The sequence below is a fragment of the Spermophilus citellus genome, assembly GCF_964194105.1.
Source record: "Spermophilus citellus genome assembly, chromosome: 6".
Classification (NCBI taxonomy): Eukaryota; Metazoa; Chordata; class Mammalia; order Rodentia; family Sciuridae; genus Spermophilus; species Spermophilus citellus.
Window position 1 is genome coordinate 100791464 of NC_138187.1, and position 25958 is coordinate 100817421.

Consider the following 25958-nt stretch of genomic DNA (forward strand, 5'->3'; position numbering starts at 1 on the left):
GCAAACCTGCTAAGCAGAGGCACTCGATGTTCACAGCAGCCCCTATCCCTGTCCCCGAGCCGAGAGCCCTTCCAAAAGCCAGGGCCCTGTGGATGGCCACAGATCAGGACCCACCAGGACGGCAGCCCTCCCTGGCTCTCTGGGGTCCCCTCCTCTCTTCCTGAGTCCACATGGTCTGTGACATAGACAGTAAGTCAGAGAAAACCTCTGCAGTGCTTACCTCAGTGGTGACTTCTTTAAGTGATAGGTTGAGGGATTTTATCCTCTCCTGGAGGCTGGAAGAATCAAAAACAGGACATTGGTCTTCCTGGAACCACAAGTGGATACCCCTGCATCAGGAACACTGAAAAGAATGAGTGCCCACCACCTGGGGCTGGAGGAGCAGCGGCAAGAAGATGCCAGACTGACCCCATGGGGTGTGGCGCTGACATGGCACTCAGGAGCAGAGCTTGCCTCCTACTGATGCTTTACTTGGCCAGTACTACACCCGCCACCATCCCCAGGGCACGTCTGCTGGCACAGGACTGCGACACATGTGCCTCCCAGCAGCAAAGCACTCAGACCTGTGACCAGCTTGCAGAAGTCACCCTGCCTGGGCAGCTCCCACTGGTGGGAATCAATCTCCACGTGGGTGCCATGGGCTCAGCGCACATGCGCGCGGGCCCCTGCATCAGGGCAGCCTGTTGGAGCTGCGCAAGGAAAGCATGTCTTATCCTGTGCCTGCTCCTGGCTCCGTCTTCCTCTCCCTCCCACGCACTCCTCACCCCCACAGAGTGAACCTCAGCGAGTCCAGGATCGGTGTGCTGCCTGCCTCCAGTTTCCCCAGGGACCAGGGCAGTCCTGGAGTGGATTAGAAGGCTCAAAGTCCATGGCACAAGTGAATGGACACCAGAAGACCTGGATCTTGTCCTCAAGGCTACTGCCCAGTGGAGATGGCACATGCAGACCACCAACCACAGCACAGAGCAAGATGAGGAGGACCAGGAAGTGACACAGGAGGGACCGCTCCACCAAAGCTGCCACAAGGCAGAATCTGGGGGCAGTTCAGAAACCAGGGAACGTCGGAAGCCACCAGGAGAGGTGGGAAGTGAGCCCGGCCTCAGAGCAGCAGGGAGGGCCACAGTGTGGGAACAGGCGGAGCATTCCAAGTGGCCCCATGACCAGCTGCACCAGACACAGGCCAACAGGAAGGAAGGTGTGGGGGTGGGGGGTGGTGAGGGGACCAGAGTGAACAGGGGAAGGCGACACCGTCTAATCTCAGTGGGGACAAATAGGCAGCTGGCATGCCGTCCAGGATGTGTGACTGCTTCGAGGGAGGTGACCCCTGAAGGACTGCCAAGCTCTGGTTGGCCTTCAGCAGCCGGCTGAGGAGCTAGAGCTTCCCTAGGCACCGGGATCATTCTGGTATCATTCTGGTTTGGGACATGAGAGCAACAGAGAAGGGATATTTTTGGTTTGTGGAAAATTAATTGGGCAAAGCAATGAAAGAAGATTTTGAAGAATAAATCAGTGTGAAAACCAGGCAGCTCCTTCAGCTAGGCCAGGCGTGGGGTCCAAGCCTGCAGAATGGAGGTCGGAAAGGAAGGGGAGGGTCAGGCCACAGGGTGTGGTGAGGTGAAGAGTGCCGGGGAGCCCTTCTCCTTGATACACTCAGGAACCCACTCATCTTCCAGTGCTCAGCACAAAGCTGAGGCCCTGCAGTCTACCACCTGCAGCTGCCAAGAGTGCAAGACAATGTCGTGGTGCAGAAAGAGGATGGTCCTTGATAAACGGTGGACTGCCAAAGGCAACGCCAGGATGCAGGGTACTGCAGGGCAGGAAGACACTTGGAGCACCTTGCCAAGTAGGAGTGGCGAGGTCTGGATTAGAGCCGAGTGGCCAGTTTGCTGGGCTTGCTGTCCTTCTCCACCTGTTGCGAGCACACACAGACTCATTTCAGCTGCCAGTCCCCAGAGCCGGAGCAGGCACAGCCGTCACCAACCTGAGGCCTGCTCTCACCTGTGGAGGGTCTTCTATCCAGCTGAAGTCGACCCACAGGAAGAGTTGAGGGTGACAAGGGGCAGGGCACGTGGCACCAGAGTCCTCTGATTCGGGGTCATCATTCAACAACAATGAGGGTGACCGTGTACACCGTGAGAAACAAGTCAGCTCCTGCCTGGAGAACACCCTGCACTGCCTGGCTGCAGCCCGGGTTTCTTTTTTTTTATTTTTATTTTTTTAATATTTATTTTTTAGTTCTCGGCGGACACAACATCTTTGTTTGTATGTGGTGCTGAGGATCAAACCCGGGCCGCACACATGCCAGGCAAGCGCGCTACCGCTTGAGCCACATCTGCAGCCCTGCAGCCCGGGTTTCTGAGAGAAGGTAAGTCTGAGGGTCCCTCTAGCACACAGAGCAGGCAGGTCCAGCCACAGAGGCTGCGGGGACAGAGGGGCAGAGCTCCTCAGCCAAGGCCTAGACTGTTCTGCCTCTGACCCCAGCAGCTCCAGGTAGTTCTATCCCTCTCCAGGCCCAGGAAGTCCATTCAACTCACAGTTAACAAAGGGTTCCCACATAGCTGGACCTGCACCAGCATCCAACAGCACAGTGTGAGCACAGGCTCCCAGACACACCCAAAGTCAAGCTCACCCACTGACAGCTGAGTAGAAAGGAGGCTGCTTTCAAATACTGAAACTTAGCTGGCCCAAGTGCCAGCGCCTTGGGCTGACGTCTAAAATACCAAACTGAAAACCAGCCAAGCTCCAACTTTCAAGAGGTTGATGCAGTTCACGGGCCTGGACAGATCTGGCCCTGCTCTGGAAAGAACACTGGTCTCCTGTCAAACATCCACGATGGACCAAGAGGCAGCGAGGCAGATAATTGGATGCATTGTTTTATATTTGATTTGATTTATATTTAATTTACTTAATTTATGCTATATTACTTTTTCAGTAGATTTACCTTCCTAATTATGTTTTGCTCAGACTAATATTAACATAGTTGCATCCCTGGGGTACACACGGAATGAGAGCAGTGGGGGGTGAAGAATATGAATCATCATCACCAGGCTGGGGCTTTCCAGCTATTTTTAGAGTGAGGCCTCTTAAAGTGCTGCACAGAACTGACACATCATGTGGGTTCCGGGGCTCTGTCCCCGGGCGCAGGGACCCCACGCCCACTGGGCACTGCCACCATCACACTGAGGTCCCTGAAATCAGCTCCAGAAGCAGGTTTTGAACAGGAAACCACCAGAGTTAAATGCCTCATGGGCTTCAATCATCAAATGGAGTCCCCGTGTTTCAAGAGCATTCCGGGTTGTTTGTGAAGGTGGTTAACTCTTAGATCTAGTCATGCCGTGCAGTCCACACAGACACTGGACAAGCTTCCACTAACGTCTGAGTCTACTCTATGGCAGTGAGTATCCTCCCTTAGAACAGCCGCCTGGGAGCAGCAGAAGCTAGCATTCCTGGGGGCTGCTGTGTGCCGGCACTGCTCCCCGTCCTCCACACAGACAAGTGGATCTGGGCTTCCTATAGCTCTGAGATGCAGGCGCCATGATTATCACACTTCCTGGCAAGAAAACTCAGAGAGATTCAAGCAACCTGCTAGGGCCAGCCAGCTGAGGAGCAAAGGCTAGGGTTCTGGGTCCTCCTGTAGGACAATGGACAGTATTGGTCCATGTCCAAGGCCATCCTCACATCCAGAGGTTCTAGGTCCTCCTGTAGAACAGTAGACAGCACTAGACCATGTCCAAGGCCATCCTCACAAGGGGTTCTGGGTCCTCCTGTAGGACACTAGACAGCACTAGTCCATGATCAAGGCCATCCTCACATCCAGGGGTTCTAGGTCCTCCTGTAGGACAATGGACAGCTCTATACCATGTCCAAGGCCATCCTCACATCCAGGGGTTCTGGGTCCTCCTGTAGGATGGTAGATAGTACTAGTCCATGTCCAAGGCCATCCTCACATCCACGGGCTCTGGGTCCTCCTGTAGGACAGAACTAGACCATGGTCAAGGCCATCTTCATATCCCACAGTTTGGGTTGTCTCCAGATTACTCTGGACACTGCTCACCATGTTCAAGGTCATTTTCATGTCCAATTTCCTTAATAGCATCATATGATAGAAGTCATAGACTTCAAAGAATTTGTCCAGGCAATGGTCACACATCTGAGCCCTCCCTGGATCTCACCTGGTGTCACATCAGGCTGAAGGACATGAGCAGGTGTACTACCTATAAAGTGTACAGTCCAGATCTCCGGCCCAGAACCACCTCCTACCACACTCTCCATTTCCAGGTTTTAGACTACACCCAGCATTAGCAGGGAAAGCCCATGGATGGGCTCTTGCCCTGAGTCAAACTCACAGGCAATGCAGAGGTTCACAGGAGGGTCCCTGAGGAGTGCACTGCCAGGAACATCCACTGGAAAGGCCAGAGCAGTCTGCGTGTTTCCAGGGTGCTGCCGAGAGGGGCATGAAGATGCAGACAGACAGGGGGATGAGTTTCAATGAGCTGGATCCAGCCACAGCCTGAGCCTATGCCCCTCCCCAAGGCAGAAGCCAGGGCATGGATTTGCACAGGGAAATACCAGGTCTGGGAGGGGAACGGAATGTCCTGGGCAGACCCTAGGCTTGCTGCTGGAGTCTTGGGAGGAGTGACCCCCATATGACAGAGCCATCATTTGCTGAACATGGAGCCATGGGCCAGGCTAAAGCTTCAGGAGACTGACCTCCCTGTACAGAAAACAGCAGCTGGAAGCAGGAGAGAGCTGAGAGGCTTCACCTGTCACTCCCTCTCCTGGGTCCCTGGCACCAGCTCCTGAGTCAGGGGTCACTGTCGTCATCCTCCCCCAATCAGTGGGTGAGGGAAAGGGAAGAAGAGGGACAGGGACGGTGCTGAGGTCAGAAGCCCTGCCTCGGCGCGGTGCAGAGCCCCACTGCATCTGCCCACACAGTGCCCACAGGGCTGCCACATCACTACCCACCTCAAGCCCTGGGCACCACGCGTTTCCCTATCCCTCATGTCTCAGCATGTCTTCTGTCTGTCTGTCCAAACTAAGATGATGAGCTCCTGAGCACCAAGAGCCGAGTGTCCTGGGAACCCTCCACAGTGCAGAGCACAGGACGCGGTCCATGGTAGACAGACAAGCGAGCTGCAGGACAAGGACAGACACCAGGCAGCAGATTCCCTCTACTTATGGAGACCTCAGGGAAATTACTAACCTGCTCGCACTTTCCCTCGGCCATGAAATGGGCACAGAGATGGAGCCATTCAGAGAGCAAAGCTCGACACACTGCGTGGTGTGGACGGGCTCCCCAGATCCCGGCTGCCAGCACTTCCCCTCTTCCCAGTGGAAGTACCCAGACTGGGTGCCTGTCCCTTGGTAAGCAGCCACCTTCTCCTGATGATGGTTCTCAGCAAAGCTGGCATCAGAATCTCTAGCCAGCCGTGCCCAGCAGTCCTCAGAGCGAGAAGCTGCCCTGGGGATGTCTGGAAGCTGCCCGTGAGACGAGCTGCCAGGAGGAGCTCAGGACAGCCTCGCATATGAAGAACCTTCCCACTGAGACTCTGATAGTGCTTCCGTCAAAACACGCGGAGAACTTAGGGAACACCTGCAGCCAAGGGCAGCCAGCAAGGTCCTCCCTCACCCAGCCCTGTGGGGCACAGTCCCCAAGTCCCCAAGCGCAATACCTCGTTATGTCTTCCGGTGGCTCCGCCTGGAAGTGCAGCTGACCAGCTGTGGTCAGCGTGTCCTGCAGGGCCTTGCCGAGTGCCTGAAGCTGGCCCAGGGGCAGCCGGGACATGAGCTCCATCAGACCCCAGCCCTGCCACCAGAGTAGCTGCTCCTGCTCCTCCAGCTCCCGCCCCAGCCGCTGGTCCTCGGCCTCCAGCACAGACAGCCTCGTTTGAAGAGCTTCCATTTCTTTCTGCAGAGAACCCAGAGGACAGAGTTGGTGAACTGATCCCACCCCAGGCAAAGGGCCACTGACGGTGACGTGTGTAGGTGAGGGCAGGCGCAGGCACAGGAGCCGCGGCTGGCCCTCAGAGCCTGCAGGTTCAGAGCTGGCTGACCTGGAAGAATTGCAGCAGCCTTCCGTTTCTGGAGGGTTGGCAGAGCACCGAATAACGAGGGGGCAAGCCCTGGATCTGACTGGAAGGGCAGCCCATAACAACGGGCTGACTTCACGTCAGATGGACAGACAGCGAGGACACAGCAGCAAGCTTCCCACAGAGACCCAAGCCACAGGCCAGCACAGGGAAGGCCGCTCTGTCCCCAGACACAAGGACTTACAGAGGAAAATGTAAACCTGGCTCTTGGGTCTGCAGGTTGAGAGGCACCAAGATACTGCAGAGGTGGGTGCCTGGCACCTGAGGTCCGTGAAAACAGTCCACGAGTCTAACTTCCACCCACGAAGCAAACCCAGGTACACACGGCCTACAACTATCACCTGAGCTCGAGGTCAATGAATAAAACGGCAGCAGGTGACAGAGCACCAGTGTGGGCACCGTGTCACGGCCAGAAACCACAATACCGCCTTGGGCTCCTGAATTAAATCAGAGTTTCTGGGCGCGAGCCCCGAGTTTTGGGCACTGCTCCCGGCCGAGGAGAACACAGCCTCACCCCAGGGTCTCCATCCCTGGTGCACGTTCTCCCCCCACCCCCCGGGGCCACAGGCTCTCTAGGGCTTCTGCCTTCTGAACCACCTCCTGCCCAGGAGCAATGAGAGAAATGTCAAGGGAAACAGCACCCCAAGTCTCCGCAGACCCACGTCAGGCACAGTCGACAGGGCCCCTCACCAGCCTCTGGCTCCTCCCGACACCAACCGAATACCTCGCCTTCTTTTCTCTTTTCTCTCTCTTTTTTTTTTTAACCGTTGTAAAATACAATGCAGGATCTGGCACCTCAGCCAGCTCTAAGTGCACAGCGTGGTGGTGAGGTACACACCCAGCGTCCCCTGTCTCCTCCACCACCCATCTCAGAACCCTTTATCTCCTCTAACTGGAACTCTGTCCCCCTTAAATGCCAATTCCCCCGCCCCTGGCAACCAGCACCAGCACTTGCTGTCTGCACCTGGCTCCTCTAGGAACCTCAATGGAGTAGGATCACGCAGTCTTTTGTTCTTATGTGACTGCTGATCTCACTCCTCCATGCTCATCCACGTTGTAGCAGGTGTCAGGACTTCCTTCCCTTTTGAACCCTGAATAATACTCCCTCAAATGTCCACACCACATTTTGTTCATCCATTCATTTCTTGCAGAACCTGAGGGTTGCTGTCACTTTGGCCCATTGTGAACAATGTCCCCATGAACGTGGGGTCCAGAAACTTCTTCCAGTCCGTGCTGTCAGTTTTTGAGAAACACACCCAGAGTCAAACTGCTGGGTCATGCAGAGGTTCTATTTTTTATCTGGAGGAAACTGCATGCTACTTTCCACAGGAGACCTATATCCCAACCCCAAGACGGATTCTTTAATGTGTGGTCAGACCTGGTGGTTTCACTGCCTAAATGCCCCAGGGGTCCCCACTGCAGTCAGCGGAAAGCCCAGGCCCTGAAGAGGCCCTTGCCAGCGCCCCTGCTCCAGCTGCTAGGCCCCTCCCCCAAGTGTCTGTTCCAGCCTCACTCCTCAGCCCACCACCCTGGGCGGCACCCAAACACGCCAGTTACCTGATGAGGCCCTTGCCACGCCTCCCACCTGGCGCAGTGCTAGCTCACAGTGGTCCCGACCACAGAGGGCCTCCTGCACGTGGTGGACGCTCAGGAAGGCTGTGCAGTGTGGGCCTCCGCCGTTCCCCAAGCGCTGCCCACACTGTGATCCGGCATCACCATGCCTCCAGCACGAAGCCCCTGGGCTAAAATTGTTTCTCTGTCCCCTAAGACATTATCAGCGACCGTGCAGAACCCTGACTGGTGACCATGATGAAGCATGAGAGCTAGATCTCAAGATTCCTCACACCTGCCTCCCCACGAGCTCTCCGGTCACTCCCACCCCTCTCCTTTCCAGTCGAGCAAAGCTGAGACCCCCTTGCGCAGTGGGCTTCCGTGGACAAGGAAACGCCCTGCCTGTCAAAGGCTCTTCACTGGCTCACCTGCAGCTGCTGCCGCTCCCCAAGCAGCCAGTCCCGCCGCGCGGCAGTCACATGCAGGCTGTCCCGGGCTGTGGGCTCCCGTGGCCACGGCTCTCCTCCAGGTGGGGTTTGGGTGTCCTCGCTGCAGGCCCTAAAGGAACACACACGTGTTGGCACAGGGGTGCAGGACCACAGGTTTTTTAAGAGCAAGAAGCTTCACAGAGCAGCCCAGCTGCTGTGACCCCTGAGGAAGCCCCCTGTGCGTTTCTGTTAATCACGCCATCGAGGCTCTAGCTTTTTCTCCAGGCGGATTCCACCCATCGGACTTGCTCTCTGCCAGACAGCACCCCCTCAGCCACGTGTGGCTACCGAGCACCTGGCACGTGATTAGCCCAAACTAAGCTGTAGTGGGAGTGTAAAATGTAAAATCACATCTGATTTTAAAGACTGCGTGTGAAAACAGTGTGTGGTAATTCACTAGGGAGGCCTCATGCCCAGCACACATTCCTACGTGCAGTTGGACATATTGGAAAGTCGGTTTCACCTGCCTTTTACTTTTGTTTACTGTGACTAATAGACCTGTTAAGGTCACGAGCAAGGTGCCCATTCTGCTCCACTGGACCTCGCTGACTTGCACCGAAAACAGCAAACGCCAGGCAGAGGAGACCTGAAACAGTCTGGGGTGACGAGAGAGGCTTGGGGCCAGGCTCTGTAGAGCAGTTTGCCAAAAGGCTCCCCAAAGCTCCTTAGAACCCTGGGGACACCCCAGCTCTCGCGGGAGCCAGCACCCTCCTCCAAGCCCCCCACGCATCGGCCTCAAAGATGGCCCCTCAGCCTTACAGCACTCGATTTCTACCTTGACGCAGGAACAACTTAGAGCAGAACCCTGTCCAAAGAGCAAGGATCCCGTCTGAGGGACACGTCAACCAGACTCCAAGGCAGTGGCCATGGGGAAGGCAGGACCACGTGTGCAGAACCCGGGATCCCGCTCCTTCAGAAAGTTCCACCAGATTAAGACAGAGACACAAGACCCACCAGGCACCCCAGAGAGGGAATTACACAGGGTCAAAGATGCGGCTGTCACCAACAACGGTCTAAATGCAAACCCAAGCAGCAAAAAATGCTACCGCCCACTGACCAACGGGCACAGTCCCTGTAAGCTGAGTCGCTGGTGAGAGCAGAGAGTGGGACTAGAACGCAGCAGGACTGGATTCTACACTCCACCTCTCAGAACCTAGCCTAGGGGAACCGCATGGCTGTGCACAGAGTGCTACAGAGACATCGCAGGATTTCCTAGTGGCCTTGCACTGAAGGCCCAATCGCACGGCCACCTGAGGGCCAGCGTGGTGAACCCCGACCCAAGGAGGTCAGCCAGCAAACCTGGGCCCCCAGGAGCCAGCAGCCCCCAAACTAGGGCAGGAAAGAAGGCAGCACGGTGGAGAATGCCCCTGTCCACTGCATTCTTTTGCGGTAATATGCACAATGTGAACCAACTGTTTACAACAACATGTGCATGAAATAGAAGAAAAACACCAAATGGCTACCAACTCTCCTCTCAGGCCAGTCTTGTCTAGGGCTGCGAGGGTGAGCACACACTGTTTTCTAACAAAAATAAAACACATTTTCCACCTGTTTCCACACATGCTAAGCAGCTGCACTTTGACCTGAACATGCCCCCACCAACCTGCCCGCAGCTCTTGGATTTGTCTCAGTTCCAAACATATCCCACCAATACCTCGATTACAAGGGCACGTCTCCATCAGGGATCCGTGCCTCAGACAGCTTGGAGCATCAACTCAAGCCCATGTCCTAAGACCAAAGTAAGCCCTGCACACTATGCCTGCCTGTCCTCCTCCTTCCCAGCTCGTCAGGAGGAGCCTGAAGCTGCAGGTGCTTGCCCACACACGACCACAGGGCCTCTGCCCCTCCACAGGTTCATACAGGGCCGCACCCTACAGTCCTATAGAGGAAATGCTTAGGGAGCTCTCCAAGCCTGGCCCTGAGGAGGTGCTGGGGCCTGTGAGAGCATGAGTAATGCTCTCTGGGGAGTGGGCTCCTGCCCTGAGGAGAGGGCTGATGACTGAGAGTAAGCTGTTGGAAGCCAGCTGGCTCCCTGCTCACTGTCCTCTGCACATTCTATCTCCCCTTCTGCTTCCTGCCATGTCATGATGCAGCCAGGGGCCCTCACCCAAGCCAGCACCATGTTGTTTGGATCCTCCAGCTGCCAGAATCATAAGCCAAACGAGCCTCTTTTCTTTACACATTACCCAGCATCAGGTATTGTATTACAGTAAAAGAAGGGTCCCAGACAGTGAGTAATAAGCCTCGGAAGTGTTGTGCTTCTGTCCTCTTCCGTTCCCATCCTATCCTGGGCACACCTTCAGGAGAGTATTACTAAGCCCACCTACCAAGTGCTAGGGGTTGTGCTTGCTGCTGAGGACACCGTGGTAAACAGGCTGGGTCCCTCTGTGGAGCATGGGCAAACCTATCAACAGACATATCACCCTGCAATGGAGACACGCTCCACCCAGAGAGCACGCCCAGGACCCAGCGCCAAGGCAGGACACCCCAGCTTCAGACCTCAGCTGAGCCCACCATCCACGTGCTCAGGAGAAGACCAGAAGCATGTCAGAACAGCTCCCCAGGGGGCCACAGCCCTGTGGAGAGGAGAGCATGCCTCCATTCCAGGGCCCAACTCAAGCAGAGCCCTGGACACTCTGGGGATGGCCACTTACCAGGGCATACCCCACGACTGAGAAGACTGCCTCCTGGGCTTAAAGACAAATAACAGCAGTAGTAACGAGAAGCGTTTAGCTGTGGTGACATTGACCACCTGCGCTGGGGACGTGCCCCTTCACTGGACTCCACTGTGTCTGTTAGAGACCTGAAGGAAATTTCAGTATTGAGCTTGCCGATGAGGGAGATGTCTCAGGAGATGGGGAGGCTTGCAGAGGAGGCTCAGCGAGCCCCCAGGAGAGGGGCAGAGCAGGCCGCTCTACGCTGTGGTTCTCACCAGAGTGCCCAGTGCTGGACCCAAGGGCTGCACCACTCGGTCCGGCCCAGCCCTCTGGACTTTTATTTGGAGACAGGGTCTTGCTGAGCTGCCCAGGTTCCTCAGCCTCCTGGATTGCCCCCAGTGCAGGGGACATCCCACCCACCTGGTGAGAAGTGGCCTGTTGGCTGCTGCCAAGGGCCAGACATGCAGGCGGAGGCACAGCCGTCCAGCTGTCCTTGGACTGACCGACCTTCAAGTCTTCCCTCCTCTTGATGGAGAGGGCAAGGACATTGAGGCCTTCCCTCCAAGGCAGATGTGGGAATCAAGCTTGTGCAAGATGTGACGCTGAGCACCTACTGTGTGCAGGCCCTGTCCTCCTACTGGAGCCACCTGGGGAAGGAGAGGGAGCTTGCTGTGCCCTCCCCAGCATCTCCACACTTGCCTCAGGAAACAGGAACTCCTGAGTGATGGACACGTTGTCCTGCACAGGGTGGAGAAGGTCAAGGGCCAGCGGGCCTGAGGACTGCCACACGCCTCGTGACTCCATGAGGCCCTTGGCCCCATGGCTGTGGGAGAGAGTGCTCGTCCTCTCTGGGCCCAGAGCTCAGGACATGCCCGTCCTTGACTACGAGGCAGATGGAGCTAGCTCTCAGGACTGCCCCACTGCCCAGCACAGGGAGGGTTCAGCCAATGTCTGGGACTGAAGGAAAGAGTCGCATCCTAGAAACCTAGCCTTCCGATCTTTCTTTGCACTCATTCGTTTCCCAATTTGCTCTGCTTGTGCTAATATGGAGAGTTTCCTGAGGGGCTGTGGTTGGGCTCAGTGGCAGACGATGGCTCAACACAGGGTGGGGGCTGGGTTCTATCTTCAGCACCACCAGTAAATAAATAAGATAAAGATCCATGACAACTAAAAACATTTAAAAAATAAAATAAAATAAAAGAGTTTCTTGAATTTCCTGACTAGAAGCCCTCTGGGTGGGGTGGGAGACGCTGAAGGAAATCGCAGGCAGCCACGGAGGAGCTCCAGGGGGTTGCTGGGGATGCTCCGAGTGATGGTTAATCACAGTCATTACTTAATCCATGACAAAGCCCTCGTGACCAGCCGCGGGCCTCTCCAGCTCACTCTCATGTACAGAAGGGCTCCACAGAGGACATGGCACAGCTCAGTAATGAGGCACCTTCCACGTCCTCTGTCCTCAGCACCAGGCTCCCTCTGCCCCGAGGATGTTCCCTTCACTTTCCACAAGTCTCCACCCGTAATCCCTGATGTCGGTGCCAGTTAGCATCCCAGCTGCAAGCTGATCAAGATGTGGAATGAGCAAACCCGCAGCGGCAAGAACTGAAACCACTCAGCGCTCAGTGCCAGCAGGGACCCGGTGTCCAAGACCCCACACTCAAACCCAGGGCTTCACACTGGCCCCATCTGGGCGTGTCCAGTACCAACAAAAACCTGAGTCTTCCTACTCCACTGTCCCTGCCAGCAATAATTTGAAGAACAAAACCTATTGTTAGAATAAGATCCTTTGCCAAAGAAAAGAGAGGTTGTAAACTGCACAGGAGAAAACTCCCCATTCCCTGGTCACATTCAGGATGCAGCCGTTGTGGGTGGCTGTCCCGTGATACTGAAAAGGGACTGCAGCCCCAGTGCCAGCAGATCCCATGCAGACTGCAGGGGGTGTGGCCCGAGAGGAGCCACATGCCACCTCCTTGCCAGCACAGTGCTCACGCCCAGGGCCTACAGTGCCCTTAACCTTGCAGGCTGACACCTTCAGAAGCTTTTGCCATTGAGAATGCAGAGGGCTGGAGCAGAGGCCCAGCTCTGCCCATGAGGTCCTGCCCCGCTGCCAGAGTGGTGCCTGGCTTGCACAGCCTCGTGGGTAAGAGGAAGAGCAAGCCTCAGCCTCTGGTGGGGTCAGTCTTCGTGGGGCCAGGGAAATGGCTATTTTGTGCCACTGCTGGGCCCGGCAATTCTAGTCTCAGAAAGGACCAAAACCTCCAGGTCAGTGCTGCCCTCAGTGGTTGGGTGGAGGCCACCGGGTCCAGCAGAGCCAAGTGAGCCCTTCTGAAGAGCACCGCAGTCACCACCTCATGACACTCTGGACCAAATCCACAGCACACCACCTGCATGTGGCTCTGTCCCTCAGGAAGAAGTGTCCAGCCAGTCCTAGAGCCCCAAAGAGTGATGCAAATCTCAAAAGAGCTTCCTCAACCAACTAACAACATCACAAGTTACCTGGGCCACTCGGAGCGGAACGGGACGTGGGACAGTTGCCAGGATGATCCAGGCAATCTCAGTGTTCCTCCTTGCAGAGGTGGTTGGTCTAAACGCCGAAGGGAGAAGGCGATAGAAGTCACATCCTTCCTGTTGTGACAACTCGTTCCACTCCTGGAAACGCCCCCAGGAGGGAAGCAGGATGTGGGCCTGGGCTTGGGCAGGTACGGTGGCCTCAGGACAGGCTGCAGCTGGGTCTGAACCAAGGGGGGACCTGGCAGAGCTTTGTCTGGGAGTTGTAGTTTATGACCCACTAATTCCAGAGCAAGCCCCAGGAGCCCCTGTGGCCCAGTGCACTTACTCTCTCCCCTTCTCCCTTCTCCTGGCTCTTCTCAAAGCCATGACAGGCTCTGGAGTGGGACTCCAGGAGTGGGACACCGAATACCAGTGTCCCTTCTGGGTCACTCCCATCAGCTCCAGTTCAGGATTCAGAAACACTGCCTGGCATGTGTGTAATGATGGTCCCGAGGGCATGGCAGCCACCGGACTCATACCCGGGAAAGTGCACATGGCCTGCCTCACTCGGTGCATGCCACCTGAGCCAGGCACTGTAGCCACTCCCTGTTAGGAGGGCCTCTGGGGAACCACCTGGGCCTGCAGGAGAGCCAGCATGTGGACCCTGCATACGGAGGGCACAGAGCCTGTTGGCCAAGGAGACTGTGGTAACGGAAGGACTGGATCAGAACCCAGGCAGGGGACACTTTGAACTGGACTGCATGAAAATTAGTGACTAAAAATGACCCAGATGTCTGTGCCTTCTGCCCAAGGCCTCCTTAAGAGTCAGGAGGATCTGCTTCAGCAGGTAGGAGAATTACAAAGCATCTGCATTTGTCCCCACTGAGGGGAGAGTCCCAGGGAGTGAGTGCCATTGCCAAACAGAGGGATGCCCACACCAGAGTGACAGGGTCGGGCGACACCAGGAACGCAGGGTCCCCAAAGACAGCACCTAGTAGTGTACCTGTGTGAGCATACATGGCTGCTGATGGAAGTCCACAGCTCTCATCAGAGTCTCAAAGGTACACCTGCTCAAAGAGGCTGAGAGACGTTTATCTGTGTTAGTGTTGAGACTTAACCAGTTAATGCTACTGGTTTATTTCTACAGGAACAGCCAGGTTCCTTGGAAAGTTCCTGATTTGCGGGGAACTTTGTGTCCGCGCTCCCTGGTGGCTTCTGGGAGAACTGCAGGCGCCTCCCTCCCAGGAGGCCTAGAGTCCAGCCAGGTCACTGGCCACAGGGGCAGCTGGCGTGCTGAAGGACAGACTTCTCTAATTGGTAACTATACAATCATGTTAACATGCATTATGAGGAGGTAATAAAGAAGAAGACTTCAATGCACTGTGGTCTAGCTGTGGCAATTACAGAAAAGGTGGTCATGGCAAAAGCAAAGGCGAGAGAATAAAAAATGATCACAGTCAGGAGCACGATCTGACCCACCCCCTTGTTCTCTGATGAGGGTTAGAATGAGAGGATCTGACCAGAGGAGACACTGGACTTGGAGGTAAGGGCTGGGGCCCAGGGAAAGAGTCAGCCAGGGCAGCCTCGCAGTCCTCCTGGGGAACCACACAGGAGAGGCCACTGAGACGGGGACTCAGGAGAAGAGCTGAATGGGGAGAGGGCAGCACACGTGGACAAGGCATGGCTAAAGCGACAGACACTTTCGTGGGTGAAAACACAAACTCAGTAAAGGCCAGGGAGGTGTCCTGAGGGAGATTGAGGCGTGGGCAGGCACTGGGGACAAGTGGAGGGCAGAGCTGTGACTCTGAAGGCAGCCAACACCTGGAGGTGTCTGAGACACCCAGACGGTGCAATGTCCCACAGCATGACCTAATACAGTCATAAATGCAGGATACCAGCTTTATTTTGGTTGATCCCGTTCTGTGAGGAGCAAAGCCAAGACTGTAGCAAAAGCCTCACACTCTGTCCACCCTGCTGTGGCTCAGATGAGAGGTATCCCCAGAACACCTGTGTGAGACAGTGCAAAAAGGCTTAAACCCCAAATCAGTGCATTGGTCCCTGAAAGGAACCACTGGAGGTGTGAAGCAGGTGGGTATGGCTGGAGGAGGTACATCCCTGGGGCTCCTGGAATATATATCTTGTCCCCACTGAGAGAACGGTCTCAGCTTCCTGGTGCCATATGCCCACCCACCATGATGATCTGCCTCTTCTTGGGCCCAGGACCATGGAGTCGGCCACCTATGGACTGAGACCTCTGAAACTGTGAGTGACTAATAAACTTGTCCTCCTTTAAACCTGTTCTTGTCAGGTCTTTTGGCCATAGCATCCAAATGCTGACTGGGACAAGCCTCTGCCAAATGCCCAGGAGAGATGGCCTGGGGGCCGATCACCCACTACTGGACCTGCCCAAGCCCTGGGCCTGGCCGCCTCATCCTTCCATCCAGATGTGGACGTGGGTGGTTAGAGGAGACCTCCAGCACTTGTGGCCCTCAATACACAGAGGAACCTAGCCCACAGAATCGCCATGACAACTCCTGCCGGTCCACGGGCGAACGGACACACCAACCGAGGGCCATCCACACAGTGAAACCCCATCAGCCTTCAGGAGGAAGGATGTCTGATACCTGCTGCAACATGGTAGACCTCAGGGATGTCACATCAAGGGACAGATGCCAGTCACGAAGGACACACACTGTGACCGCACCTCCAGGAGGCACCCAGAGTCTCAGAGGCAGAGAAGGATCAGTGACGTCTGCAGGCAGGGAGTCGGGGTGCTGTTAGTGGGGGCAGAGTTTCAGTTCTGTGAGACAAAACGTCCTGGAGATGGACAGTGGTGACAGGAGTATGCTTGGCACCACTGCTCTGTGCACTGAACGGTGACGACAAGGTGGATTGTATGTTGTGCACATTTTATTACAACAGAAATTAAACTAGTTACCGAAAGCACTCAGTAACTATTACACACGTGTTTGTTAAACAGAGACGATACACAGGCCGCGTAGACTGGGGTGAGAATGAGAAATAGCCCAGGATAAAGGAAGAACTATGGAGAAGGTCAGGCTGGAAGAGTCCCTGTGACCAGGCAGAGGACCGGAGGAGGAAGCCCAGAGTCAGCCTGCGGAGAATGCCCCTAAGAGGCCACCTCACAGTTCCTCAGGGCTCCCACAGACAGGAAGGGTCCTACAGTGCCCTGCCATGCATGCTACTTGGGGATGCCACTCTGGGGAAGGAGGGCCTCGTAGCCCAGCCAGGCTTCAAGGAGGCACCAAGACGAACTGCACAGCCTGTGCCCTGTGCTCAGCAGGGTCAGTCTGGCCTTGTGCTCGTGAGGGCAGCTGGAAGAGACTCCTGTCCCCTTCAAGCCTCACCAGGGAGGGGACAGGCAGGCAGTGGCCCTCCACCTTTTAAACGTGCTAGTGGCGGGGACCCACCCCCAGAGGTCCGGCTTAGCTTATCTGTGGCGGAGCCTGGACAGCAATAGTTTTAAAACTCCTTGGATTCCAGCATGCAGCCAGATGGAGGCCCACTGGGTTGAAGGTCAGTGCCCTCCATGTCCCTCCTCCTCAGCAGGTCCCACATCTGCAGCTCAACCAACCATGGATCTACAACAGCCCCTGAAGAGTTGCATGGGTGCTGAACATCACAGGCTGGGTGGCCTGTCGTTATTCCTTGAACAGTGTGGTGAACCACACAGGGTATTCCCATTGTGTTAGGTGTGGAAAGTCCCTGGAGGTGGTCTGAAGACACTGGGAGATGTGCACAGGCTTGTGCAGACACTGCACCATCTGATAAGGGACCTGAACGTCTGTGGGTGGGAGCCCTGGGGTCTAGGAAACACCACCCTGCAAACTTGAACAACTCTAGTGCCAATACCAGGGAGCCTGGGGGTAAGGAACAAATCTGCTCAGAAGCCAGAGGAAGGCTCAGGACTGTCGGGCCACCTGTGGGTCTCACAGGGTGCTCAAGAGACCCGGCTGCCTGGACAGCCCCCCATCACCACCTCCTTGGACCCTTGGCTCCCAGAGCAAGCCAGCACCTTGCTGCCTCAGGCCCTAGTTGAAGCTCTCCTGTCAATCAAACAGCAGAAGGGGCTTCTTTCTCTAGCAGCATGACCCCCAGGTCACTTCCCTCTGGAAAGACCCACCTGCCCCAATAAGGGACACCTCCCAGGAAAAAGCAGCTGGGGGGTCTCCACGGCCAAGCCCCTCCCAGCCCAAGAGAAGATGAGGGAGTGTGGTGGTGACCACCAAGTACTCACTGCTGAGCAGCAACCTGCAGGATGGCTTGGGCCTGCACCGCCAGGTGGCCCAGGAAGCTGTGGAGAGCTGGCTGCCTCGAAGGGAGCCGCAGATGCAGCCCACCTGACTCTTGCTCCAGGTCTTCTAACCTCTGTTTCAGCAGCTCAGCTGGGACCCCAAAGCAGGAGAGAGAAGAAAGACTGTGAGACTCAAGGCAGATAAGCCAGGCCTCTCCCCACAGCCCCAGCCTGCCCTTGCCAGAGTAAACCAGGGGAAGGGGCTGGTTTCCAGGCCAGCGTCGCCCCCGGGAGAGCTTCTGAGAATTGCTTCTCTAGCTGCAGCAGGGTCCCCACCTCACATCAAGGGGAAACAAGCTAGTGCCTGAGATTTGATTTTAAGAATGTTTCCTCCACCACCACATCCAGGTAGAGCCCGTGACGGCTCCCGAGGCCACTGAGGCAGAGTTCACCTCCCCATGCTGGCCATGCAGCCACATCTGCCGTAAAGTGGGGGGTCCTGTGATGGGTCCCCAGGTCTCCAGACAAGGGATGAATATGGAGTCACTGCAGAAACCCGGCTCCCCTCCCACGGGGACTTGCCTCGTGAGCAGATTCCTAAAGAACTAGAAAATTTCCCGGAAAGCTCTGTGGCAGAGGTCTCAGGACGCCATTCCTCAGGCTTCTGTCCTGGTTGCCCTTCCCAGGCAGGTACACCCTGGCTGCAAACCTCTCCCCCAGAGGTCTTGGGTGGAGGACAAGGTCCCAGGGAGCCACCTCCAGCCCGAGAACACTCTGCCCCTCCTAAACGCCTGCACAGACCCAGGGTCCACAGGCCATTTGCCAACAGGGGCACTCCCACGGATCTTGTCCTAAATTAAAAGTTTCAACAAGCTTGTCACTTTGAACAATGCATTTCATCAGTCAGAAGCAGTAAACACTGGCCACAGGGCACCTCTGGAGTTGACTCTTCTTCCATGCTGGACCCCTCCCAGGGCGCACCCTGGATGAAGCAAACACAGTGAGCAGGTGTCCAGATAGATGTCCCATCTCTGTGCTGACCACTGACAGCCCTTCCCACAAACTGCCAAATGCACTGGAAGCAATGGCCAGAAGCTGCCTCAGGGAATTTAGCAAAGGTCATTCTAAGGCGTGTGGTGGCCACACCTGTAATCCAGGCCACTGGGGAAGCTGAGGCAAGAGGATGGCAGGTTCTAGGCCAGCCTCAGGAACTTAGCGAGGCCCTGTCTCAAAATAAAAATTAAAAAGTCTGGGGATATAGGTCTGTGGTACAGCACCCTGCGTTAGTCCCTGGTACCACCAAAAAAAATAATAATAATAATCATTCTTAGGACACTGGCCAGAGCCCCATTGGGATGGACACCAGCAACCTCATAGCCTCACGCCTCCCAAAGTGCCTCTTACTCCTGCAGTCCACCAGCCATCGGCTACTGGGGCCAGCTTCGCGTCTGGATGGCACTAAAGGTGTGTTACCCTCTGGGTTCCCCAAGTTACACCCCTGTTCACTGATCAGCTGTTCCAAGCAGAGGGAGCTCCCAGCCAGCACCCAGGCCCTGACGTGCCATGCACTCCAAGTCTAAGGGACATTCTGGTGGGAAACCAAGGAGACCAGGAGAGAGGGTAGGGGATGGGCTTGGTCGTCAGAGCCACACGAACTTGTAAGGACTTTGGTGTTGACCCCAAGGAAGATGGGAGCCATCAAAGGGTTTTGAGTGGAAGAATCCATGACCCAACTCATGGTCAGCAGGATCCCTGGCTGCTGTGCTGGGAACACCTGTGAGAGGGTGCACTGAGGTTCAGTGGAGGCCACCCGCCCACTGCTCCTCAGCACACAGAGTGAGTGCCTGTCCTTGAGCTGCAAGGTGGAGTCGCATGACAGAGAGCAGCCTCCTAGGTCCATGAAGGAAGAAGCCCACACACACCGGCAGCCTGCAGAGCAGGTTGGTCCCCGCTGCTCTGTGGGGTCACGGAACAGGTGGCATGAGCCATCTGAGAGGCCAGGTAGCCACTCTACATTCTGAGGGCCTCCAGGGCTGACGTCTTCTCAAGCCACCATTCTCCAGTGTTTACAGAATGGCCAGGAAAGCACTTCCTTGAGAGCTGCTCTTCAACTCACATTGCCACACTTGCTGTGTAGTGGACCAGTTTGCTGAGAGTCGCACTGTGATGAAATGCGTCCCCACCGTCCCGAGCACCCCCTGAGCCTGTCTGCTCCAGATTCGTTTCAGGCTTACTGCAGCCTCCAGGCAGGATGACCACTGCTAGTGTCTGCCACGTGCCCAGTGTTACGTGTATGATCCCCAAGCTTCTTGACAACCCACAGAGTGAGTCACTGATGTGGAGATAGCTTAAGTGACCTGCCCAGGCCTTGAGGCCCACCTGCAGCGGAGGCAGATTGGAGCCGATCTTTTCTGGCGCCAGCCAACCTCTGGGTTTTTTCCATTCCACTTCACAGGAGCACCCTAAAGCTCACCTCCCCTAACATGCGCCCGTGACACAGGGGTCTTTTCTGCCTATTCACTTGCCTGGGCCCGGAAGTGATGAGACCCACCTGGTGGAGGCTGAGCCTTATCCACCTGTCTTGCCAAGAGCTGGCTCAGTGCCAGCCACAGGATAGGCACTGAGGGAGTGCTGGGTGAACAAGTGAACCAACATCTCTGTTTTCGTAAATAGGGACGCCGCCACCACCTGGGAGCTCTGGGGGTGCCTGGCACAGAGCCGTATGGAGGCCCCACAAGGGAGACTGTGATTTCCACTTTGCAAATGAAAACTGGGGCTTGCAGAAAGCTGAGGAAATTCTTCTAGGTGCGTCACACAACCGTGTGGACTCAGAAGCAAATACAAGTCTGTCTGAGGCCAAAGCCCCTGTCCTCACCCCTGTTCTTCCTGTGGGTGGACGTCACCCAGGTTTCCTGTGGCCACTCAGCCAGTGTCTCAGGCCAATGCGGACTACACAGCAGCTCGTCCTCTGCCACACTGCCCCTCTCTCACAGGAGGTTCCCAGCAACCACAGAGCACACACAGGGGTAGTCAGTAGCCCTCAGATGTCCACTCCTGGTAGAAGGCAGCAAGGGGTATTTTAATATTTCAAGATGGAAACAGGGAGCACAATGACAGGCGCACATTGTCTGTACTTGACGACTACAGGGATGTTCAGTGAGAAACAAACCTGAGAGGAAACAGGAGTGTCGGCTATCAGCTGTGTGATGGGGAGTGATTTCATCTCAATTTCTCTCTCACTGAATCAGCTGCACAATCTTGAGCTGCTTTTATTTAGAAAGTTATTAACTTGCTGGTTCCTTATGCTAGTCTTTGATTTCTGCATAAAAATGGAGATTTGGTTTCCTCAGATTCCTGATGCTAAGCTGCTTAGAGTAAGCCTGGCTTCTGTGGGTCACTCCGCCTTTCAGGGGACACCAAAGAGGATTTCTGGAAGCTCATCTTCTGTGCGTGCGAGGTGTGGAGGGAAGGCTGGGAAATTGCTCTGACGTGGCATCAAAGGGAAGCAAGTCTCGGGAGGGACAGGAACGCGGGCAGAAGAGCGCTAATTTGACGGTGACGCTTGCCCACTCAGCACTTCGCTGTCGGCCCTGTCCTTGGTATATACTCATTGATTTGCTCTGACAATATTTCAACAGAAGGTGAGGTTTGAAGCATCTGTTCTCTCCCAGCAAAAATTTACCATGCAAAATAATTAAATTGTCAGTGATCACAAATTGCAAAAGTAGGGGGATTTCCAGTGCTCACCCTAGGTCCTGGGCGCATGGCAGGATTAGCAACCTGTGTGCAGGGGCGTGTGTGGGTGTGCATGCGTGCTATCAACACACCCTGCAGACAATGCTAGAGCAACAGTGCACGGGCACATCAGAAACCACACGCCCTGAGGGGGCAGCTTCCAGGAAGAGAGCGACTCTGCATCATTCCAGAACCTTCCTTGCCTCGACACTCCACTGGAGTCCAGTGTCCCTCCACAAACACCAACCACCCAGGGTCCTAGGGAAGCCACTAACCCACCAACTGAAATTTGGTTACTTTTCAGTAAACCCTCATATTTTCAGGACTGTACATAAAAATCCTCCCTAGAGTTGTGTTTTCACAGTGAAAAAGTGGTCACTTGCATATGTGGTCCAGGCTCATGGCTCAGAATCAGGGGTGGAGGAATCTCCACTGGCACCTGTCCAGAAAAAGAGGGATGAGCTCGTACACCTCTTCCTAAGTCCATGGAAGCCACCAGACCATCAGTGTTACAATTGCCACAACCTCATGATGTCCCACCATCATCACCACCAATAATCACCACTGCTACCACCATCACTACCATATCCTCCATAACCACCACTACCTCCACCACCACCACCACCACCTGTCACCACCACCATGAGCCTGCCCCCGTGCACCAGCACTCCCACCACCATCGCTGAGCAACACCATTCCTGTGGCCCCCTACTGATTACTAGGAGACAGAGCCACTCAACTCTCTGCTGTTTGTTAAGAGACCTGAGTCAAAAGCTCTTACTAAAGAAGGAGACACGTTCTTCACATCATTTCTAAGTTGTTATGTTACAGAAAACTCACAAGAATGGGCAAGGGAGGAAAATCGACTCCCCATCAACAGAAGCCCAAAGGGACACATGGCACCATGCTGACAGCATCCACAGTGGCCGTGACTCCGTCTGGTATATATTTGAACTGTCTAAAGACTAGATTCAGGGTTGGGAATATAACAGTGGCGTGAGGCGTGGAAAGCCCCGTGTGTCACAGAGGCTGGTTTTTGTCAAGCCCATCTCTGCCCTCCAGCTCAGCTGTACAGAATGTGCTGCTCACCTCCCTTCCTCACGACCCTTCAAGCCTGCATGACCTGAGAGTCCTTGTGACAGTGGTCACCAAGAGGGGATTCGCGGCTTAGCAGGGCTCCCACACCCACGGGATGGGGTTGGGGCTTAAGAGCAGTCTGACACCTGCCTCCCACCAGACCCGAGACCTCTCCTGAGTGGCTATGTGGTCTTGAACTGTCAGAACCTCTCTCAGCCTCTGCTCCTCCACAGCGAAATGGCCTCGCCTGGGGACATCCCTGGGCAGAGGTCAGGGCTGCCGGATCAGCACGAGGCAGGGTGCAAGATTTAGCTTCAAGACCCTTTCCAAGTCCACTCACTAACATTGTGCCCAGGCTGAGCATGACACTGAGAAGGCAGTCCATGGGGAACTGAACAGACGGCCCTTCCACGGCACTCCCAGCTGGTGGGGACCTCCGTGAGAGTCACAGCTCTTCCATGTGAGACGTGAGCATAACACAGAAGCACAAAAAAAATATAGGAAGGCTTTAGCAGTAATACTGCTTAAAAACTGGGTTACAACTTAATATCCTTTCCAGGCCCCTCTAATCCTTAAAGCTCCGCAGGGCAGCATCAGGAACCCACCAGACCCAGAGCTGCCCCCTTGCTCTGCATTACAGAGACACAGGAGCATTCAAACCCACACAGAGAACGAGGGCTTGCCACCCGTTTAAAATTGTGTGAAGTCTGAAAGAGAAGCTCTTGCTAAATGCAATGAAGGTCCTCCTACATGAAATAAGGTCCATGCCAGTCTTCATTTTAATGGAACTGAGATACATGTTCAGTCATTACAGAAATGGGCTGCTTGCTTGGGCAATGGTGGACTCATTTGGCAATCCAGACACACAGCTGTCAGGTGGGTCAATTCTGTTCACTGAACATGGGTGTTAGCCAGGTACAACCCACTTAAGAAAATCACCAGGGGCTGGGGATGTGGCTCAAGCAGTAGCGTGCTCGCCTGGCATGGCAGGGCGCTGGGTTCGATCCTCAGCACCACATAAAAGTAAAATAAAGATATTGTGTCCACCTAAAACTAAAAAAAAAAAAAAAAAAAAAAAAGAAAAGAAAAGAAAAAAAGAAAATCACCAGAGCAGCTCTTTAGAGCAGACAGGCTAAAGTACCCCATCGGCTGCCGACAGGACCGTGGGGAATTTCTGCCAAGAAACACTACAACCTGAAGGTCCAGACAGGGGTTCTCAGGCTGTTTTCACAGCAGCAGTGACTTTGAGAAAGACACCACTGAAATCTGGATGTTCACTTTTTAAATTTCTCCTTCACAGGCTCCTTTATCTTCTTCCATGTTCGTTAGAGGTTCCAGGCCATTAGTAGATTGGCGTGCCTCTTGGGTGCTGTAAATACAACCGGCACCAAGGTTATTTTTGGAAACCACACAAATGGAAGACTCCAAACATCTACTCATTATTTCTCTCTATTGATTTTTGGCCGCACTCGGTTTTCACTATTAAACCAACATGGCACCCAATTAGTTCCTATGAATAGACTTTTCATGAGTAATTTGCTCTGCTGGTGTTTTCATAAAAAATTAGCTGGACACATCTGTTTGTCAGTGCTCAATACCAGTGCTCATTCACCCCTTTAATGGCAATTCTGCAACCCGCAATCTTTGAGGACTTAATTGTTTTTTTATAGAACATCTCTGAGCAGATTCCTCTCTAATGGAATTCGGGATGTTAGGAGCGCACCATTAAGCAGCCACCACCATCATTATTTTAAATACATAATGCAAATCCTGCTGTGTGCACAGCCCTGTCTGGAATGGACCAGGGGAACACACACCAGCACTGCCTTCAGTGCCAAGGGGATTTCACTAAATTGGTCTCGTGTCAGCATGAATAGCTTAAATTCTTTGAGTGGCATAGAGGGATCTAGACACAATAGCACAGTCCAAAAAACTCAGAAGATTAAATTGTTTACATTAGCCTGAGTTCTTCTAATTAGGATGAAATCCAATCCAAAGGAGCAAGGCATGCTAGAATATTAGCTCCTTGGAACCAAGTAGAATTAAGCTGTCTTCTTTTGGCAAAAGCACTACAACATGAGTAAACATGACCTTCAATTCAAAGGCAAAGTTAATCCAGAAAAATCACAAAATGGCACCAGTGATAAGAAAACTAATAAAGAGTCATGCTCACCAGGTGCCGAGGCCCATGCCTATAATCCTAGTTGCTTGGGAGGTTGAGACAGGGGATACAAGTTCAAGGCCAGCCTCAGCAACTCAACAGGTCCCTAAGCAACTTAGCAAGACCCTGTCTCAAAACAAAAATAAAAAGGGTTGGGGAGGTGGCTGTCAAGTGCTGGGTTCAATCCTCTGGTACCAAAAAAAAAAAGAAAGAAAAACCGAGCCTTGCTTCCCTCTGCCCTGGCTGCAAGTGGCACCTCTGTGAACTGCAGTGGGATTCAAGGACACAGAAGGCCCCACAGGGCAAGCTAGAGAAGTGCCTCCAGGCTCCTCAGACCCTAGCAGCTCTCACAGGTAACGGGCCTGGATGGAAGCACTTCCTGGAGCAGGAACACAGTGGGGAGAGGTGCAGGTGTGAGAACCCGCTCAAGCCCTCAAGTGGCTCCCATGGCAAGAAGGCAGCCCCAGCCTCCAGCCCTCCTGGGTCAGCAGGTTACAGGACGGCACTCCGAAACTCTGAGCTACGGAAGGACCCTTGGCAACTCCAGGACTCTTCCTGGAAGCTGAGGCCGAACTCCTGGGCCAGATGGAAACTCCCAGAAGGTGCTGTCCGGTTGTAGGCCAGAGCTGGACAAGGATGGCGAGGCCAAGGGTGGTGACACTGGTTGACCTACCTCCCAACACCTACTGCGCCTAAACAAAAGGCACCTAGTGTGCATGCAGTAGTGAGGGTGCAGAACAGCACTCAAAAAACAACTCTCCATTGAAACTAGAATCTGAAAACTAAGCATGGTCGATCATGCAAGATGCTACTCTAAAGACTAACACCTGGGGGTAAGTGAAAGCCAGCAGGGGAGCACATGTCTCTGCCTCTGATGTAGGAAGCAAATCAAAAATAAAAACATCCATCTGATTTTAGGGTCAGGAGACAGGTTTAGTCCTGGATCCACCCAAGCAAATCTGTAGTCCGAGGGTTGACCCACCGCAGTCACTCTGCCCCTGTAAGGATAGTGACACTAGATGAACCTATGCCAGGGGTGATCGTGACAAGGGGAGAGGAAAGGGCTGTGAAATACAAATGAAGGGTTGCTGCAAAAGTCAGAACGGCCCTAGGAGACGCCACCACAGTCCCAGCTTGTTGCTGGGATAACTCTCACACTCAGCGTGGCCCAACGCCTGGGGGACATCATGTAGGGAGGAGCTGACGGCCATCCTGCTCAGTGCCACAGATTCTTAGAGGTACCACATACAACTGCCCTGTTCCTCGCCATCAACAGCAAGTGTGCCACCCATAGTGGGGAGATGATCCCTCTGTCACAGGGGAGGGCACACATCTTCCCTATTCCTAGGTTCCACGGGAGGCACTCATTGTGCCTCAGTACGTGCACGTGCACGTGTCCAGAGAGACGCACAAGTCTCCCCGCTGGAGGCCTGGGAGGGGAGCTGAGCAGCAAGGCTG

The 25958-nt window shown here is 54.6% G+C and overlaps 1 protein-coding gene across 11 annotated transcripts in view; it reads right to left on the minus strand.

Moving 5' to 3' along the window:
• Window positions 1-25958, minus strand: part of DISC1 (DISC1 scaffold protein) — a 191029-nt gene that overhangs the window by 120267 nt on the left and 44804 nt on the right. For all 11 annotated transcript variants that reach the window (XM_081298287.1, XM_081298288.1, XM_081298284.1 and 8 more), the window contains exons 4-7: window positions 17531-17678; window positions 8069-8198; window positions 5673-5908; window positions 221-275 (exon numbers count right to left, since the gene is read on the minus strand). In XM_081298287.1, the coding sequence (XP_081154413.1) occupies window positions 221-275; window positions 5673-5908; window positions 8069-8198; window positions 17531-17678 (569 nt within the window). The remainder of the gene's footprint in view (window positions 1-220; window positions 276-5672; window positions 5909-8068; window positions 8199-17530; window positions 17679-25958) is intronic.